Genomic DNA, 20,633 nt, shown 5'->3' with positions numbered 1-20,633 from the left:
GAGAGAGAGAGAGAGAGAGAGAGAGAGAGAGAGAGAGAGAGAGAGAGAAAGAGAATATGAGTGGGGGAGGGACAGAGAAAGGGGGAGAAACCGATTCTGAAGCAGGATCCAGGCTCTGAGCTGTCAGCACAGGGCCCGATGTGGGGCTCAAACTCACCAACGGTGAGATCATAACCTGACCTGAAGTTGGACGCTTAACTGACTGAGCCACCCAGTTGCCGCAAACAAGGATATTTTCTTTCTTTTTTTTTTTTTTAATTTTTATTTAACGTTTATTTTTGAGACAGAGAGAGACAGAGCATTAACAGGGGAGAGGCAGAGAGAGAGGGAGACACAGAATTGGAAGCAGGCTCCAGGCTCCGAGCCATCAGCCCAGAGTCCTACGTGGGGCTCGAACTCACGGACCGTGAGATCGTGACCGGAGCCGAAGTCGGACGCTCAACCGACTGAGCCACCCAGGTGCCCCAACAAGGATATTTTCTATTTGATGTACTCAAAACCAGGCCTACTCTAATAGACTGACCTCAAGGTAAAAGTCTATGTTATTCTTCCATCCAGTGAGTAAATCACCCAGTACCTACGTTAAATATTTAGCAGTTTCAATCCATTAAATATAGATATGTTACATACACATTAAATACTCAGACAGAACACATAAAACAAGACCAAGGGAAAAGCCTATCAAATATGTGCTTCCTAACCATCTCTTATTCATGACTCTAGGGTTATTACCTAGCTTGAAAGGGAATCTCCTCTCTAATGTTGGGAGATCCTGATATTTGATCAATAGCTGGAACCAACATACTGACTTTTTTCTTCCTGATAATAAAGTTTTCTTGTGTTTCTTTATTCAATTCAAATTCACCATGATTCTAAGAAAGGTAATAACAAATTAGTCATTTGACCCCAAAGAGTCAAATTATTACTATTCTGTAATACACAAAGTGACTTGTGGAACACAATCATATTTATAGCTTACCCAGGTTAACCAATATTAATTTATGTGTATTTTAAAATAGTGAAATGTCTTCTCCCTCATTCAATTAAAATGAACTTCAGGGATTTACTCACTTTACACTTAACTGTCCTTCAATTCACTTCGAGTATATTAATATGATTTTTTGGAAGAGAAAATGGAATATTAAAGAAGGAACTTCTAAGCTTGTTACTCAAGCATCTCTAAAATTGGTCCTTAATTAAGTTTTCCATCTATCTAAAACTTTGCCCATATACTTTATGTATTTGAGTCAAAATTTTTGAAAACATTCCAGGGTTCTGTATGTGTAAGAAACCATCCAGATGTTTTATAACTTTGAGCCTTTGTTAAGGCCATTTCACTCTGATCTGGAATATTCCTTGTCCTCTTTTCTGTCTGTCCAAATATAAATCACTGTTCAAGGCTCAGCTGACCATCCCAGTGCATCAGCCAAACTCTCTTTCCTGAATTCCTGGAAGCCTTTACTATTTTTACCACTGTTTGGCCTGTTTCATTTCCTGACATGCCTTATTGTTCTCATATTCAACATGGTTGAGATCAGAATGGTTAAATAATTTCTCAGGCATTTTCCTCTTATCTTCACTGCTCTAGCTTGCTGACCTCAGGGCTCGTAAGAAAGTCTTAAGAAAGGACTCAGATCAAGAATTCATTTGGAATTAGTTCCAGTTGGAAGTGATTTGAAACAAATCTCTGCAAAAGATGGAGCAGCGATTCCCAACTCACAGCCCTTGAGCCCTGGTGGGAGGAGGGGACAGGGTCTGGAGAAGGGTGTGCAAGGAGTTGTTTTAAACTGTTACGTTTCATCTATGCGTAAGAATATATACATAAATGTATATGTAGATATACAGACACACATCTCATATACACTCTATTGTTTTCAGTTATGGGTAGGTGCTCTAGATAAAAATAATCTGATAGTCTTTTTCATTTCCAGCTCCGCTTTTGGGACTAGTTATTCTCGGTCTTACCTCATAATTATATCCCATGATGTACAGTCATTTGTTATTATCAAATTTTATTATTTTAACAGAGGGACTTACAGAATCTTTTAAAATTGTAACGGGGTTCTCAGAGTTGAAATTTGGAAAGCACTCATCTAGAGGGACTTAGGACAATGCAATTCATTCATTAGGCTGTACACCCTCAGTTTTAGCTCTTCTTCTAACTAGTTGGCTTAATGTTTAATGGCCAACATCTTTGTTTTTGCAGAAAATCCTAAGTAATCTACCATGCTGAATTGTGCTCCAAAAAGAGTCAGTTAAAACTACCGATAATCAGATCCAACTGGCACAGGGTGAAACTATAGTACTTGTCCTGGAGGAAGCTGGAATTATTGTTCCCAGTGTTAAGAGAGTGAGAGGTAGGTAGCAGCTTCCAAAAAGGTCATGCTTATTCCAGATGCAAAGTGTTCTTAGGCTTCACTGAAATGGGCTGCAGCGCCATGAACTCTCACATATTCCTGTCTTTTATGGGATAGTGGCCCAAGCTAAAGAACTTGGTGACAAGAACAGTCATGGACGCTTTTCCTTCCTTTGTTAACTTGCACAGGGAAGAAGTACATTCAGCTTGAGAGCATCTACTGCCCATGCCAGCTCAACATGCTAGGCATCAAACAACACCTTGCTGAAGAAAAAGTTTGGACTCTGAAACTGGTGAAATCATCAGAATTTATGGTATCAGCTCCCAGTGTGTGCTTTTCTCTCATTCATAATCTTTCTATTACACTCTCCCTAAGAACTACTGCTTAGGTACTTTAGATAAATCCCAAATTCAGAGCCAAGATTTTTCTATGGGACACATACAAATTGATAGCCTGGATTTTTTTTTAAATTTCCAGAGGTTTGCCAATTCATTTAATTTATACTGTCTTATTTTTTTATGTTTCATATTTATTTTTGAGAGACAGAGAGAGAGAGCACAAGCAAGGGAGGTGCAGAGAGAGAGAGCGGGACAGAGGATCCAAAGCAGGCTCCAGGCTCTGTGCTGACAGCAGTGAGGCCAACACAGGGCTCAAACCCACAAACTGTGAGATCACGACCTGAGCCAAAGTCACACACTCAACCGACAGCCACCCAGGTGCCCTTATACTTTCAATGATATATTTACTTAATTCATACCTCATTTTTAAAAACAGTCTCTTAACTGATTAACACATTTAACACATCATTTAACACATTCATTCATTCCTACATGCATTATTTACTGAGTGCATACTATGTGCTTCCCTGTTGCATTAAGTCCTGAGAATAAAATAATAAAAAATAATTTAATGTTTATTTATTTTTGAGAGAGAGAAAGAGAACATGAGTGGGAGACAGGCAGGGAGAATCCAAAGACAGTCTCCAGGCTCTGAGCTGTCAGCACCCAGCCCGATATGCAACTCATTAACTGCAAGATCATGACCTGAGCCATAGTCAGATGCTTAACTGAGCCACCCAGGAGCCCCTAAAATAATGATTTAAACCAAATATGGTCCTTGACATGATGGGGAAGTTAAAATGCAACGGGAGAAAAAGACAAAAATCACAACAAATGTAAAATGCAACAGTGGCATCTGTTACAAAGGACAATTAAAAGGCAAATAAAAAATCTGCAAGAGGCGAAGTTGCTCTGGGCATGGGGCCAGGTGTGACGTTCTGAGGGAGCCACAGTGAAACCTGAAGATGGAGGAAGGGAAGGAGTTAATGAAATGAAGGGCAGGAAAAGCATTTCAAGAATAAGGAACAGTATGCTCCAGTGGCCCTTGGAGGAAGGGAGGATGGTGAAGATGTGGAACAAATACTGTCAGTGCAGCTGAAGAGCAGGGAAAATGGGTCATATGGTGAGAGGTAGCTGGAGGGGCAGACCACTTGCCTATACGGTGATAAATTCAGATAAGGAAGAACAAGACGCACTTTGCCAGCTGTTCCTAGCAACCTTCCCAAACCAAGTCAACTCTTCTTCCTTCCAAGCTGAATTTTGTAGCAAATCAATACGATACCAAGATTTCACAGCATTTCAGAAACTGCTCAAATTAGAACAGTGGTTGACAGACGAATAAAAATGGGTGCCAAGGGAACTGTGTTACCCATTGGAAGCATCAGTAGAGGCTGGTTTAGAAAGTGGTCCCTGGGTAAATTCCTAGCAGTGCTATTGCTGGGTCATAGGGTAGGTCTATTTTTAATTTTTTGAGGAACCTCCACACTGTTTTCCAGAGTGGCTGCACCAATTTGCATTCCCACCCCAATGTTTATAGCAATACTCTCAACAATAGCCAAATTATGGAAAGAGCCTAAATGTCCATCAAGTGATGAATGGATAAAGAAATTGTGGTTTATATACACAATGGAGTACTACGTGGCAATGAGAAAGAATGAAATATGGCCCTTTGTAGCAACGTGGATGGAACTGGAGAGTGTGATGCTAAGTGAAATAAGCCATACAGAGAAAGACAGATACCATATGTTTTCACTCTTAGGTGGATTCTGAGAAACTTAACAGAAACCCATGGGGGAGGGGAAGGAAAAAAAAAAAAGAGGTTAGAGTGGGAGAGAGCCAAAGCATAAGAGACTTTTAAAAACTGAGAACAAACTGAGTGTTGATGGGGAGTGGGAGGGAGGGGAGGGTGGGTGATGTGTATAGAGGAGGGCACCTTTTGGGATGAGCACTGGGTGTTGTATGGAAACCAATTTGACAATAAATTTCATATACTGAAAAAAAAAAAAAAAGAAAATGGTCCCTGGTATTGCTTGGAGAATGCATTACTTTTCCCTCGAGCAATATCTTTGGTCTCAAGATTTACTTTTTTTTTTTTTTTTTTTTGATTTAACATCATGCTTAGCAAAACACGTGTTAGTTTAGTGACTTAAATTTTTTTTTCCTTTCCAGGATAAGTACTCACCTATAACACTAAGCTCTGCGCTGGAAAAGATAACTCCGTGTTTATTCTCGGCCACACACTGATACATGCCAGCATCTGAGAGGTTCACTACTGTTATGTTGAGCATTCCTTGCTCAATTTGAATTCTATCCTGTGAAAGAAAAGAGGAACACAAAACAATGACCTTCTCAACTGAGACCTTAAGGCAATTTTGTTGCATGTTATATCAAAGGGGCTTAATGAGAAGAAAATAGCCATCATATAAGCAATTTACATTACATGATCTATTTATCTGTCAACTAAATTTGTGGCAGGTCAGATGCTAAATGGAACAACCTTGTACATCAGTTGGTAAATGGAATTTAAATTGTAGGACTCTCTGGAGTTCTCATTGATTCAATAGTGAAACCATTCAGATTAATATCCTCTCTAAAACAGATGAACTTGAAATTTAAAATGCTTTTGTACTCTCAGGCTTTGTGCTGACTGGGGGGTGGGGTGGGGTGGGGAGGAGGGTAGGGAATACAACCATATTTACTGTTCAGAGTATTAAAACATTCAGATTATGAGGAGGCAGCACTTTGAAGGTTAAGAGAATTGTAATCTATATATTATAGATTATAGAAGCAGAGACAAATATTTAATATTGGTTGATGTCAGTGGCATAATCTAAGTTTAGGACCATCTTCTGGAGGCCAATTGGAAGAAAGAAGAGTTAGTGTACTGAACAAAAGACCATTCTCATTTGTCAGCCTGAGGATACCTAATTTGAATTATCAATTTTTGTAAGTCCCAAAAAGGATCTCCTCCTCCCCAGGAACCTGCCATTTAAAAAATATAAGATAAAAAGAAGTACTGGTTTTCTATTTGCCGCAGGGTCGCGATTTAGCAGGGTAGACACCTTATTAGGCTCTGATCAAATCTAGGTACCCATGTTCCCTCACGTTAAATAAAATTGAGGAAAATGCTGGTTATCTGGGTACCTACACTTTAGTGGTTTGAGTTTGGCTTTTATAATTGGGAGAATCATGGAGTCAGCAGGAGCTCTTCCAGGGACAGGAGAGGAGTATGTGACAGGGCAACAGTCCCCTTTCTGCTTTGTGTGCACTGATGACCCACCGTTGCTCACAGCAGGCACTCTTCACTGGGCCGCCTATGGTGGAGGAAATCTGAGTATGAAAACCTGCCTCTTAACTTGGGGCCTGAGGAAAATGTCAGATTTCAGGAACATTTGAATTCAGTAGGAAAATACCACAGGAAAAGTTTAAATTGGACACAATTGTTCCTCATTCTTATTAAGGCCCTCCCCATCCTCCCCTTGCTTCATTCCTAGTTCTTTGTCAGGGTCTGCTCCCTTAGATGAGCATTCCTGTATTATGTCAATGTCTCCTCTCTCATAGCAGATTCTCATAGTACTTTCCAGATGCTCTTTCAGAACCAAGGTACTTACTCTTTAAGCTGCTAAGTTTGATGACTGCTCACAGCTGGGTCCCTCTCTCTGGGTAATGCTTTTGGCAGAAAGAACTTCCCAAATTCAATGCCTGGTAGGTGCAGTGGTACAAAGGCCGCCCCCCCCCCCCCCCCCCCCCCACCCCCACCCCCGGCCCTTTGCCTCTAACTTGGGAACCTCTGAAGGGCCTTCTGCTCCAGAGCTCCCCCTGTAGGCTCATATTGGAACTGCACCACTCTTTAACCTCAGCCCAGTCTGGCTTCTCTGACTCCTTCATAGGTGAGGCTCTGAGAGCTTTCCCAGCATACCTCCTGAACACAAATGTCTGCCTCAGAGTCTGTTTTCAGAAAACACAAAGAAAGACAGTGACTACTGAAGTATTTATTTTCAAAGAGCATTTGGACTTTTCTTCCCTTTCCATATTCCCTCCCCCTCCTTTTCCTTAAGTCTTATTTTCCATATAACCAATTCTGAAAACCTTATTCAGGCAAACTTTGGTGGTTAGTTCTGAATTCAGGAGACCTTCAATATTTGAATCCTGGCTCTATTACTTACTAAAGATGGATGTGACCTTAGGCAAACTGCTCTGACCTCAGGCAAACAAGGCAGGTTCCTTGTCTGTAAATTGGGCATAGCAATAGTACTTACCTCACAAGGTTCCTTGTGAATACGAGATGAGGCAATGTGTTTGAAGTGGCAGGATAGGTTAGCACTTGTTAAATGTTTGAGAATCACACCTTCCAAATCCTTTTTAAACATTATTATAACCTATCATTTCCCCCTAACAAAATGAATAGTCTGCATAGAATTTTCATTTCAGTGGTTACATATTTCTAAAATTAACATTTTCTTCTTTTAAAGTCTATCTGTGGGGGGGGGGCTGGGGGGGTCAGGGGGTTAAGCATACAGCTCTTTTTATTTTTTTATTTTTTTTTAATGCTTTTATTCTTGAGAGAGAGAGAGAGAGAGAGGGAGACAGAGTGCAAGTGGGGGAGGGGCAGAGGGAGAGGGAGACACAGAATCTGAAGCAGGCACCAGGCTCTGAGCTGTCAGCATGGAGCCGGATGTGGGGCTCAAACTCTAACCATGAGATCCTGACCTGAGCTGAAGTCGAATGCTCAACCGACTGAGCCACCCAGGTGCCCCAAGCATATAGCTTTTTTTTTTTTTTTTTTTTTTTTTTTTTAAAGCATATAGCTTTTAATTTTAGCTCAGGCTAGGAACTCATGGTTCATAAGCTCAAGCCCAGCATTCAGATGGAGCACTGTCAGCCGGGATCCTGCTTGGTATTCTTTCTCTCCCTCTCCCCCACTTGTGTTCTCTCTCTCAAATAAATAAATAAACTTAAAAAAAATCAGTCTGCTTAACTTTTCAAAATATCTTGTTTATTTTCATAGACATAAGTTCTTTATTTAACTCTTTCAGCATCCTAAACAGACTCATTCCTATTTCTTTGTTAGACCATTCTATTGTTTGGTTCAAATTTCTAAAAAATAACTTTTTGAAAATGTTTTGGAATATTGGCTTACAGGCTTATTTGTGAAAAGGAGTTATTTTTCTTTGTTTGTTTTTATTCCCATCAGCAGTTTTGTCGCTGTTCTACCTCATCCCCTGGGTCACCAGCCCAGAAGCAGATCTGCTCATGGATTCTGTGAGGTCCTGATCTGTGAGGACACTCAAATTACTGCAGCTCTCAGCCCAGAGCCAGTGGGAATCCTGGCCCAAGACTTTCCACCTGTCTTGCACCACTGTGTGTGATTGCTTCTTTCACGGGAGAGCAATAGGTGGGGAAGATCCACACCCCAAGCCCTTACTCCAAGGATATTGTATCCTGTCTCCAGAGAGGATTTTTGCTTTTTTATTTTTTTATTTTTTTGAGAGAGAGAGGGGACCAATTAGTGAGGACCAGAGAGAGAGAGAGAGGGAGAGAGAAAGAGAGAGAGATACCTATGAGGGGCAGAAAGGGGAGAGAGGGAGAAAGAGAAGTGGGGCTCAACCACAGCAGGACTTGTGTTCACCCAATGCTGGGCTCGAACTCACGAACTATGAGATCATGATTTGAGCTGCAGTCCCAATACTTAACTGACTGAGCCACCCAGATGCCCTGGATTTTTGCTTTTTTAAAGCCAAGCTCTCAGGTACCACTGCCTTCCCTCAGGCCGACAGTCTAGTGCCTCCAGTCGCAGTAATCACTTTCAGTTTTTGTTCTATTTCTGTTGCATCAGAAATATTAATCTTGCATTTGCATATGTCATTACTACGTGTTTGGAGGCAGAATGGGTGTTTTGATGGTGATCTTATTGGACATCACGTTGTTGTCCAGAAGTCTCCACGAACAGAAGAGAATAACAAAACCACATTGAGAGGAGAATTTGTATGCTGGGAGGTCTTACTCTCTCTTATATAGAACACATACAAATTTGTTTCTTAGCACAGTTACATGTTCCAGACTCTCTGCATGACTTTCCAATTGTACAGCCAAAGATGTTAATTTATGAAAACCAAAGATTTTGTACAGAAGCTTAATTGAACAAGGATGAAGAACTGGATTTATGGAGTTTCTATGTATCAACTGCATTCACTTCCACTTTTTCTGCTATTAACACTTGGTTGCTTATTATTTTCTAAATAACTCATCATTTTCCTGTTTCCATAACAATGAGGTCACATGAAACATTACAGTCAATACTAAAATATGATTATCATCAGTTGGCTTACCCGAGTTAATAGTGGTTCACCATTTTTTAGCCACCTGTATGTAGGTTTGGGCCTTCCATTTGCTTTACATTCCCAAAAGACATTTTCTTCAATGGCCACATGTGTATCGTTTATTTCTTGAATCCAATTAGGTTGAGCTACAGCAGTTCAGAAAGCAAAGAAAAGATGTACATTCAGTATATGTTCAATCTATTTTTATCACATGAAATCGAAGGACAAAAGTAGGCTTGTAATAAAATTATTTTTCCAGGTGTTATGCATATTTCAAGGCTGGGTTAGAGTTCAGGGGTACTTTTAGAAGGCAACCCACTCTATGTCCAACTCTGAATGTCCTGTTTTTGCAGCCCATGTGGCTGGTCTTTTAATTGCTAAAGGCAGAAAATAAAAGCAGCATTGCCATATGGCAAAATTAACTGTCCCTCTCCTCCAAGTAGCTATTTTTTACCATTTTTGTAGGAGAAATATCCCACACTGCCCCACCATTTCTGGCTGGGAGCATGTTTTCCTAGATACACACTATGTTTCCCAGATTGCTTTGCAATTGGAGGTAACCATGTGACTAATTTCAAGCCCAGCGTACCTGTGTGAAAGTGGTGAGATCAACTTTCAAGTTGTTTACTGAAAGATACTTGCCCCGAAATCTCATTGCCCCATACCATTGATGGGAAAAAAAAAATGACAACTGCAACAGTCTTGGGCTCAGAGATAGAAGCTACGAAGGATGAAAATGCAGACTTATCAGTCTTGGACTTTGAATAACCTTGTAGAGCAAAGTAGCCCCAGACTCACCAGCAGATTGTGGGGGAAATATGTAGGGAAGAAATAAACTTTTTTTAAGCCACTGTATTTTTGGGTCTCTCTATTAGAGTAGCTTAGTCTCTCGCTAACTAATACACTTCACTCCTACATACTATATAGATAATTTTGTGACTTCTTTCTCCTTCTAGACTACATCATTGCTTACTATTGACTTATTTCATATTGATAGAATGTTATACACAAGAGTATGGCTCCAGAACCCCAAATCTCTGAATGAGTCCTGATTTTTACCAAAACTTTCATAGGAAATCATCTCTTGCCCACAGTCTAACACTGTGGAATTCAAGATAGCCCACCATCCTACACCACTCCCGCTACCCAAATTATGCCACCTTTCTCATGCTTCAGTTGAAATCATGCTTTTTTTCTCCTTGTTCTCAATAAAGACAATGTTAATTCCACATTCCATAAAATGTCATCATAAATACCAAGCCTCGCCTAAAGCACAATTCATGCTATTGTTAACTGTAATGGCAAATGTACTTAAGTAGAAGACCTTTAGTCCAAAGTTCATGCAGAAGAGAACCACAGCTATCATTCTGGGATGTTTCCTTTTCACAGGACAATTTCTGTAGGGTAATGCCTACCAACAGAAACCTAATAGTTAGAATTGTTATCAGTATTTAATTAGAAGGTGCTACTCAATATTCTTAACATGTCTCTTGTCTGATTTGACCTCAGAATCTTCATTGAGTGAGGCTTCAAATCATCTATAATTTAATTCAAAAGGAAATTACCAGTGTTGAGGCTAAGCTGTCTATCTTACCTACTTACTAATAAACAAAACTAGAAAAACACTCAACAAGTCACTTTACCAGCAGAGGTCTCTAGGTCCTTGAATAAATATTGCTTTCTCCTTTTCCCATCTACAAACAAATGCATGTTTTTCAAGGAGCAAAACACAATTTTACAAATCTTCTACTGATGGGGATGATGCATTGTTGCATAGGAGGGGAGGCTGACAGGGTCGATTTTCAAAAAAAAAGTTGTAACATCAACAAGCATTAATTTCAACGAAAGGTTATAACCTTCATCCTTGAAAGAGCTGCAAGTCTGCCATTGTTCTGTATCTTCCTGCTGCTCATGCAAAGGGAGCTCAAAAGGTAGATACCTTTTCTGTTCTCTGCTTGGAGAATTTGATGTGTAACCCTGATAGGGCTAACGGCAGTTGTGTGCCTGATTTCACATTCAACCTGCTGAATATTTACCCCCCACAGAGTCCATGAAAACAAAGCAAACAAGAAAAGCTACATAAATCTATGTGGAATATTAACAACCAAGCCAAACTTTTCAAAGAGACTGAGGGAAAAATAAATGGAAGGGCAAATGTAACTTATGAAGCAATGTCAAGTTGTAGTTCAAAAAGGAAACATCAAAACCACGTGCAAAGACTGAGATTTCAATGTCACAGATTTCCTGCAACACTTGAGCTTATTCGTTGCTTTCTTTCAAAAATATAGAAACCTGGAATGGAAACAAAGCCTTCATCCCACACTCAAAAAAAGAGATGGGGCAGGACAGGGAGAGTCTTGAGAGGATTTTGCAAACACCTTGCAAAGTTCTAACTAACGACTTCCATGGGCTCATTTTGTCTCTTCCAACAGGCTTATGGAAGTTAAGGTGCTTGACAAGAATGCTCACTGGTAGTTATTTGTGCTGGTCATGGTGAAATCACACACTAATTCAGCCGATGTAAGACTTCATCATATACTTTCTTTGTTTTTAAGTAAAATTAATTCATAGAAGACAAATGTGAAATGATAAAAACATATTCCTTTTGAGGTGATACCTGGACAAGGGCCCAGGATCAGGAAAAGAATATCATATTATATAAATGGCAAAGAATGAGATAATCTTACTTTTTAACATGCCAGTTGCAGATCTATAGGGCAAATGCCCACGCAGTGAAGATTTCTGCTGCCACTCACTTAGACTGGATGAATCAGATCTAAGTGAGTGAGTTTCTTGTATGCAGTCTGTGACTGATGAAAATTGTTTATATCTCTCCATATCTCTTCAAGTCACCTAGTTCAAAGTCTTTGGATAACAAATGGTCCACTTTAGAGCATGATGAAAACATGATTTCATATATATATATGTTGGCTAACGCATATGGGTCTAAGGTATTTATTACTTAGTATCTAGTTTTAACTACCTTTTATGATTCCATTTATAAATAGTAACTCTTAAGTAAGACCTGAACAGGTTGGTATAGCACTAGTATTTCAGAAACCAAGTTGTATTTAAATGCCTTTTTGGGTAATATATGTAGATCCCACGTATTAAACAGAACGAATCACATCCACATATTAAACCATCTATTTTGGCTATTCATGTTCTTTCAAGATTTGAAACAGAAGAATTCCTTCTCTGTAACATCTCATCTTGTTCTCAAGCTACAAATTCAAATATAAGGTTAAATGATTATGTAGGATTTGACCTTGTGACACCAATAGTCTCTTGGATAGATGAACAATCTTTTCATTTCAATCTTTTATAAAATAACTGCCAGAAATTACCTAAATCTTTGTGTATTCCAGCCACTGGAATCATGTAAGCATCATATCCAATAAGAATTTATACTGCTGATGGATTGAATTTGAACTCAGTGGCCAAACAATTCTCAAATCTGCATCTCAACCTAGATCTCTGATTCTCCAAAACCAAAAATTTCTAATAAGAAGAAATGCCATCATGAGCCTTAGAACTTAGAAATTTAAAAATGTAAAAGAAAGTATATGCTGGGGAAAAACATTTAAATCACTATTGCAAAGATGATCCAGTGGCCATTCGAAATTATTTCTGGTTACTTACATAGTCTTGGAGAAGATGAATCAGCTCCAGGGAATACAGAGGTTTAACTAATAATATTGCTTAAGAAGTTTATTAGTAGTGGGTTTTATAAACCTGAAGATAATCACTTGGACTCAATTTACCACCTGGATATAGATATGGATATAAATATGGATAGCTGCTTCCCAAATCCTTATCTCCAGACTGGAAGTTTGGATTGGTCACAGAATCACTGATATATTCTCATTACCTTCACCTTGAAACCAAATGTTCCCAGCACTAGCACTTGAACTATTCACTTTCAAACCTTACTGTAGAGGGTATTCCAACTTATCCTTATAGTCTCCTCTGAAACCCCTGACTTCCCATTTGCAGAAGTCACTGAATGGAAAGACCAGCTTAACCAGCAATACTCATACTGTGTCCCGAGGCAGGGTCCAAATTTGATCTTTGTTCAGTGTTTATCATCTCCCATCCTCTGACTTCAGGCTCTCGTCCACTCAACACATGGCGGCAGGAAAGCATCCTACTATGAGGGGTTTCAAATTCAATTCTGCAAAGCTTTGAGGTCTCTTGGGAGGTATTTTCTTCAACTAGAGAAGGCTTGCTTTGTTTTAAACATAGAGAATTTGATGTAAAAAAAAAAAAGGAACTTAATGATTAAACAACACATGCACTACACTGAAGCATCAAAATCTTGTCTTGGATTTGGAGCCTGGAGATTGAAAGCTTGTTTACACATTTAAATTGAGGAGAGGCTGGGCTTGACAGTGTCCAAAATATGCTAAGTCTTGAGACTGTATCTTTTTTCTTTAATTTTTTTAATGTTTTTATTTATTTTTGAGACAGAGAGAGACAGAGCATGAGCAGGGGAGGGTCAGAGAGAGAGGGAGACGCAGAACCTGAAGCAGGCTCCAGGCTCTGAGCTGTCAGCACAGAGCCTGACGCGGGGCTCGAACTCACACACCGCGAGATCATGACCTGAGCCGAAGTCAGACGCTCAACCGACTGAGCCACCCAGGCGCCCCTTGAGACTGTACCTTGAACTAACTGAATTCTTGGGTCTCCCAGGTTCTCTGTTAATTTGTGCTTCACTCAGATACCCCTACTTAGGGTCTCTTCACCTCTGTACTGTACTTTTGCTTCTGGAAATGACAATATCATCAGGCCAAGCCTCTCAAAGGTAACAATGATAAACTCTATACAAAAGATAAAAGCTGACTATGTGAAGGCAGCCAAGAGCAAGCATATTTCTATTAATAGGTATTCACTAATAAATACAACAGATGCGACTGGAGGAATTAGTCTCTGTGTGAGATAATGGACAAAATTTATGAATGTGCTTTGCACACTGTAAATGTTATACATACCAAGAGAACATTACCACCATTTCATATTTTTAGGCTAATATTTAAAGTACTCTGCCATCTTGTTCTACCCAGTTCTCTTACTTTCTCTCCAACTATGCCCAGAAAATACATAGCTGCCATGAAATAAGGGTCTTCTTTATCCTCAAGTCCAATAAGTCAGTTCTTCCTTGTATCTTTGTTCTTATCATTTTGTCTTCTTGGAATATTTCTCTCCCCTCCATCCCTAACCTGTTTTTACTCTGAAGAAACAGCTCCTCCATGAGGCCTTCCCCTATCGGCCAAGCACAATCCTTCTGAACACATACAGTTCATTTGGCACAAACAGCCTGATTAGTGCCATCACTTGTATTGTTTTTGTAAGGCCTTACAGCTGGTTCACTAAGCCCACTTTTGCTCACAAAAAAACAAGCTATTACTCTAGCCTAACATGGATTAATTTCCCTTTAACTTTCAACTTAATCACTACCTAGTGATTCTCAGAACCTGCTCTTACTGGGTTGATTTTATCCCTTCCTGCTCCTTCCCCTATGCACCTTCTGAGCAAAATACCACCAAGCCCTGACACTATGTATTTATGGGGTATCTCATCAGAATCACTTTATATTTGTTATTTCTCAACCCCATAATAACTTGTAGGTTAAATGGAATTTTCCTCATTTTACAGATGAAGCATAGGAATAGTAAGGTCTCAATTCAGAAAGTGGTCCAGTTAGGATGGGCATGCAGGCCTGCTTGCCTCCAACACCCATGCTCTATCTATAGGTTCTGAAAACATGTGCAACCTTACCATCAGTGGTGATGTGAGCATTTTTTGGACCTGTGTTTCTCAAAGTATGGTCTAAGGACCACTAGGATTCCCTAGGTCTCTTTCAGAGAGCCCATGACATCTTTTCTTTCCAACTACCTATCTGTAGGAGATTTCCTTCATATACTTCAACCAAAACAATACATCATGACTGACTGAACACACAAGCACATATAAGAGTCCAGCTTTCTTCTGTTAAAACAGACATTAAAGAGATTTGCAAACACATAAGCAATGCCTCTTTTCTTATTAATTTCTCTGTGAAAAAATATAATCAGTTTTCTTAAAATATGTTAATTATGTTAACAGGTCATTTTAAAATAAAGTATTTAATTAGGGGCAGCCTGGGTGGCTCAGTCGGTTGAGCGTCCAACCTCAGCTCAAGTCATGATCTCACAGTTCACAAGTTCAAGCCCTATGTCAGGCTCTGTGCTGGCAGCTCAGATCCTGGGGCCTGCTTCGGATTCTCTGCCTCCCTCTCTGCACCAGCACACACACCCCACCCCCCCGCCCCCAACCACCTCGCTCATGCCCTCTCTGTCTCAAAAATAAACATTAAAATTTTTTTAAATAAAAAATAAAAAGTACTAAATTAAATTGTTTTAATTTTTAATATGGGATATACTGGTAGATACTGGCAAAAATCCTTTGGAGCATTTAATAATTTTTAAGGGTGAAAAGGGATCTTGAAACCACAAGTTTGAGAACTCCTACTTTAGATAAGCACAGAAACTTTCAGATAAATGAATCTACTTATGTAAAACTTGCTACAAGTATATTTAAACAGTATTCCTTGCTGGATAAAAATTATAACAGTACCTCTGCATTCTATGGTAATAACGAGTGAAGACATTGAATTGAATTTCAATATATTGCCCTTGATGTGACTTTTTCTTCCCTAGTCTGAAGCTTCTCTTGGGGTAAGGACCTTGTGTCCCCACTTCTGCATTACTTCCCACTGACCCTTATTCACAGTACGTTCTCAGTATGTACCTCTTGAAATTTACAGCAAGCCAATTTAATGGAACTACCAGACAAAGAGAAGGAACAAAAATTCTTGACTTCATTTTAGTGGCACTGACGGTAACTGAGGGTCTCAGTATCAGTTCTGTCCAGGACAATTAAACAGACTATTGCTCTACTCCGAAATTACCTTATCTGTTGTTTTCATCTTTTGGTCACTATGTCCTTTAAGCCACTTTGCAGGGGCGAATATTATCTAGAGATCACATACATGTAGCATATCCAGGGGGAAATTAGTATGCTGTGCTGCATGATGCTTCTGTATTCACTTGTTGATGACGTTAGAGATACTCAAACACTGTTTGCACAGCCATCAAGCCTATAGTTTTGCCATTTGAGCCAAAGGACCATAGCATACAAGGTTTAGACATACATCTATATATGTAATTTGGAATGGAAAATAAAAAGAGCTCATTCAGACTCAATCAGTTGGTTATCTTAGAAAATAAGAAGAAAGAAAGCCAATTATTCATCTGGATGTTTTCATTTATGACACTGGTTGTGGGAAAATATGGAGAAAAAGTATCCGGATGATTAATGGATTTTCCCCCTACCTACTGTATTAAAATGTCTTATTGGCAGGAAAAATAACATGTGCAGTATAACAGAAAGGGCACTTGTAGCCATGGCTCTGATTCTCACTCACTTTATGATCTTGGGTATGTTATTTCATGTCTCTGGGCTTTATTTTCTTTACTTATAAAAATCAAGGGGTTGGCCGTAGTAGTTCCTTCCAGCTCAAACGTGACAGGATTCTATGTATCACAGCCTGCTCAAATACTATATTCTCTATTTCCTAATGGTGAAGAGGATTTTACTCTCTTAACACCTGTTACATATAGGAGGAATTACACAAAAGCTATTAAATATCAGGTTCTTTTAGTTCACACTTCATTCTTCTAAATGATGACTATAATACTATTGGTCTATTTGTGAAAAAAAAAAGGAAGTGACTATACAGACACAATGAGGCAAAAAATGAGTAATTATCAAGTGAATTAAGTCCATTTTGTACTTTCCTTTCCTTTCTTCAAAGATAATTACTTTAACGCCCTCATTCTACTTTGTCTGTGTAGACTGGCTACAATGCCTGATGTGACAGCGAGCTTTGTAGAGCTATGTAGCTTTGTAGAGAACCAGAACACCTTTGCCTGTGTGTAATGTAATCTCAGTTTCACTCTACCTACCACTTGCATACAGCTTAGCACAGAGTAATGGTTCACACAGTGTGGACTCTAGACAAACTGCATCAGCAGTTACTGAAATACAACTTAAAAAAAATTTTTTTTTAACATTTATTTATTTTTGAGACAGAGAGAGACATAGCATGAATGGGGGAGGGTCAGAGAGAGAGGGAGACACAGAATCTGAAACAGGCTCCAGGCTCTGAGCTGTCAGCACAGAGCCTGAACGCGGGGCTCGAACTTACGGACCGTGAGATCATGACCTGAGCCGAAGTTGGACGCTCAACTGACCGAGCCACCCAGGCGCCCCTGAAATACAACTTTTTAAAAATGCACGTTCTCGGGTCTCACCCCAGTTCTACAGAATCAGGACCTGTGAAGGTAGGGCCGAATATTCAGCATTTTAATATATTCTCCATGTTATTCTGATGCACACTGAAGTACAAGAACCTCCAGCATGAAGGGACAAGCATGCATTTGGAACCTAGCTCTGTGTCTTACTATGTAAACTTAAATCAGCTACATAAACTCTGGCAATCAGTTCCATCTACAAACTGGTTTCATAAGAATGAGAATGTCTTACTGGTTGTACCTCCAAAATATATCCAAGTTTCTCTATTTATTTTCCTTCCTTGAGTCCTAGCCACTATCATCTCTCACCTAGATGGCTCCCTGATCGATTGTCCTGTGTTTGCTCTGGGTCCGCATCATCTATTCACCACAAAGCAACCACCGTGGTCTTCTAAAGACAAGAATCATATTAAATCACTCACCTGGTTAAAATCTTCCAGTGGTTTCCCATTATACTCAAAATAAAACCCAAACTCTGTGCCTGGCTCATAAAGTACCGCATAATCTGTTGCTCTCCTATGCTTCAACACTTTTGTCCTTTCTCACCAAGATTTTGTTATATTGGCTTCCTTGATGCAGCTCAAACATGTCAAGTAGTTTCCTGTCTCAGGGCCTTTGCAACTCCTTCCCTTCTGCCTGGAATGTACTTCCCTCAAAACTCTGGCTCTTTCTCATCCTTCAAGTTTTGGCTCAGAGTTCAATTCTCAGACTAGTCTTCCCTAATGACCTTATCTTATGAAGCCTTTCTTCTGCTCCTGGTTTTTTTTCTATCACATCATCCTAATTACTTTCATTATAATTCTTATCACAATATGAAATTTTATAGTTCATTTATTTGCTTAATAGTATATTGTCTTTCAACTTCTAGTAAAATATAAGCTCTTTGAGGGCAGGGATTTGTCCTGCAGCCCTAGTGCCTAACATGTTCTGCCATATGTGTAGGGGCCTCTTTTGGGCAACAGCCTTGAGCAATGGAAACTTGATTGAGGCAAAAGGGCCCATAGGGACCACTGAGCTGAATGCAAACCGGTTCATTAAGCAAATCACCTCGAAAGAGCCATAGGCCCTAACTGACCATTTACAACCAGGCACAGTTCCTAAGATTACTGAAAAAGGGAAAGCTGTATACATTCCCCATACTTCCCCACTCTGCCCTATAACTATAGCCCCTCACCACCGCCTTGTGGCAGACAGTCTTGCTTTTGATGTCCTTCCCTCTGCTCCCTTGCAGTGTATTCAATAGGCTTGTACCTCCTTTGTTCTGCCTTCAGTGACTTCTTTCACTGCCTCATGCTGCCGGCCCCTACACCATCCAATGGGATGCACCACAATATGCAGGCAATGAAAAAAGATATTTGTTGAACTAATAGTATATCAAAATCACTTTGGAAAATTTCTACCTTTAGCAACAAAGACCCATTGTATTTTACTCTTGAAAATTACAGACCTATTTGTATAAAGTTTTTTACGTTGAAAAATGTCTGAAACAGCAGATTAAAACTAGACCACACTGCATAATGTATAAACTTATCCTGTCACTATATTGTATACCTGAAACTAATGTAACATTGTGTGTCAACCATAAAACACAAAACAAAGACTAGACCACACCGGTCAAGTATAAGTCATGGCAAAAATAAAAAAAGATAGGGTAGGGTAAAATGTTTTATATATGAACTAGTTTTAATTCTTCACACGTATCAAACAGGAGTAGCACAAGCAAATCTAAACACACAGGTAGAGTGGGAGCACACCAACCAGGAACAGGGGCTTCCATCATGCTGACACAGGGAAGATGGGAGCAGTGCAGTCATGCCCAGCAGGCCTTGGGAGCAAGGTTAAATGGTTTCAGTGCAAGATGAGGAAAACTGCCATTTTACTAAGACAGATCAGAGGTTAGCATACGCATGGTTGATGTGGAGACTTTGATGAACGGAACGAGACAACTTGGAACCATAAAAGAGAAGCAAGCTTCTAAACTCAAACCCATGGTTTATAATCCCTGAGCACAGCACATCTTAACACTGTGAGAAATTCTCCTGTCGACAAAGGCAGAACATTCATGGATAAGTGACTGGGGCTATTTTCTCCCCTTTTGTGATCTACATAGTGATTTTAATTATAATAACTCATTTAAATTGGAGATCTAGACAGCTGGATATTAGGCACTCAGCATTGGGAAAACCCAATAGAGACCAAAAAAATGAGAGGCAAAAAAAAAAAAAATGACAGCCAAGCACTTTTGTATAATTAATCCCTCCTGTGACAATGAAAACAGTTCGATAATTTCTGTGTCACTGATATGCTAGTTGAGGAAAAACAAAAGAATAAACATAGATACAACAGCCAAACACTATTAAAGTCAACTGATCTGACAAGCTTCTAACACCAAGGGTGGTTGACAACTGTGAAAAAAGCTGAGTTATCTACAGAAAGCAGGCAAATTTCATTCTGCTTTTTCCCCCATGCATGGATGCAGATAACTCCATTTAAAAGGGAAACACTGGTAGAATCTGATTTTCATCTCCAGGGCAGGATCCCTGAAGGGAAAAAAACAAAACAAAACATTTTACTGCACAAGGCTGAGGGCCAGTGACAAATTCGATTCTCTAGAACGGTAATTCTGGAGTATTCTTTTTCCAGTGGAGGAAAACTTTGACCCACTAGGAAGTACTATGCCAACTCCTGGTTACAGAACATTTCATACCTCCATAACATACTGAAAACAGATATTTCACTTAAAAGAAAACCATGGAAGTGAAAATAAGTGTATTCAATTAGTTGAGCAACTCAAATAACACTTGGCAACAACCACAGCTGAACTGAAAAGTCTATTCAACTAATAAAAGAGAAAAAACATTGGCCTTTAACCTATTTTCAGGTTGTTCTTATCTGACATGTAAGGAATAATTATCACACTGGTGAGAAAAATGTGCCCTGAACACTTGAAAAATACATCAATTGCATCTTACTAAACAAATGTGTAACTCTTGGTGCTATGTTTTCCCTGTCAGTTAACTATGGCGTCTTTTGCTTTTTAACCAATCAAATACGGGATCAACTATCACAGTTTAAGAAAGGGCAAGGATCAAATATCAACTCCATCATTTGGCTTGAGTAGAATTAGCTCTTTATAATTGCTGAAGAAAGACGAATGATTAAAGAAGTGGGCAAATTTATTCAAACAACTGTTGCCCAGGTCATCACGTGAAATACCTTCTAGAACCATGTGGGCTCTTCTGCCTCCCTACATATATCAGGTAT

At 39.4% G+C, this 20,633-nt stretch overlaps 1 protein-coding gene across 1 annotated transcript in view; it reads right to left on the bottom strand.

The window, feature by feature from the left end:
- The window catches only part of CNTN4 (contactin 4), an 895,772-nt gene that overhangs the window by 140,214 nt on the left and 734,925 nt on the right, over nucleotides 1-20,633 (bottom strand). Inside the window, exons 10-11 of the mRNA XM_049642718.1 lie at nucleotides 9,025-9,161; nucleotides 4,878-5,007 (exon numbers count right to left, since the gene is read on the bottom strand). Coding sequence (XP_049498675.1) covers nucleotides 4,878-5,007; nucleotides 9,025-9,161 — 267 coding nt within the window. The remainder of the gene's footprint in view (nucleotides 1-4,877; nucleotides 5,008-9,024; nucleotides 9,162-20,633) is intronic.

This window comes from Panthera uncia, chromosome A2 (genome assembly GCF_023721935.1).
Source record: "Panthera uncia isolate 11264 chromosome A2, Puncia_PCG_1.0, whole genome shotgun sequence".
NCBI lineage: Eukaryota > Metazoa > Chordata > Mammalia > Carnivora > Felidae > Panthera > Panthera uncia.
The sequence above is the reverse complement of the archived record's forward strand: the minus strand, read 5'-3'. Positions and strand labels throughout refer to the sequence as shown.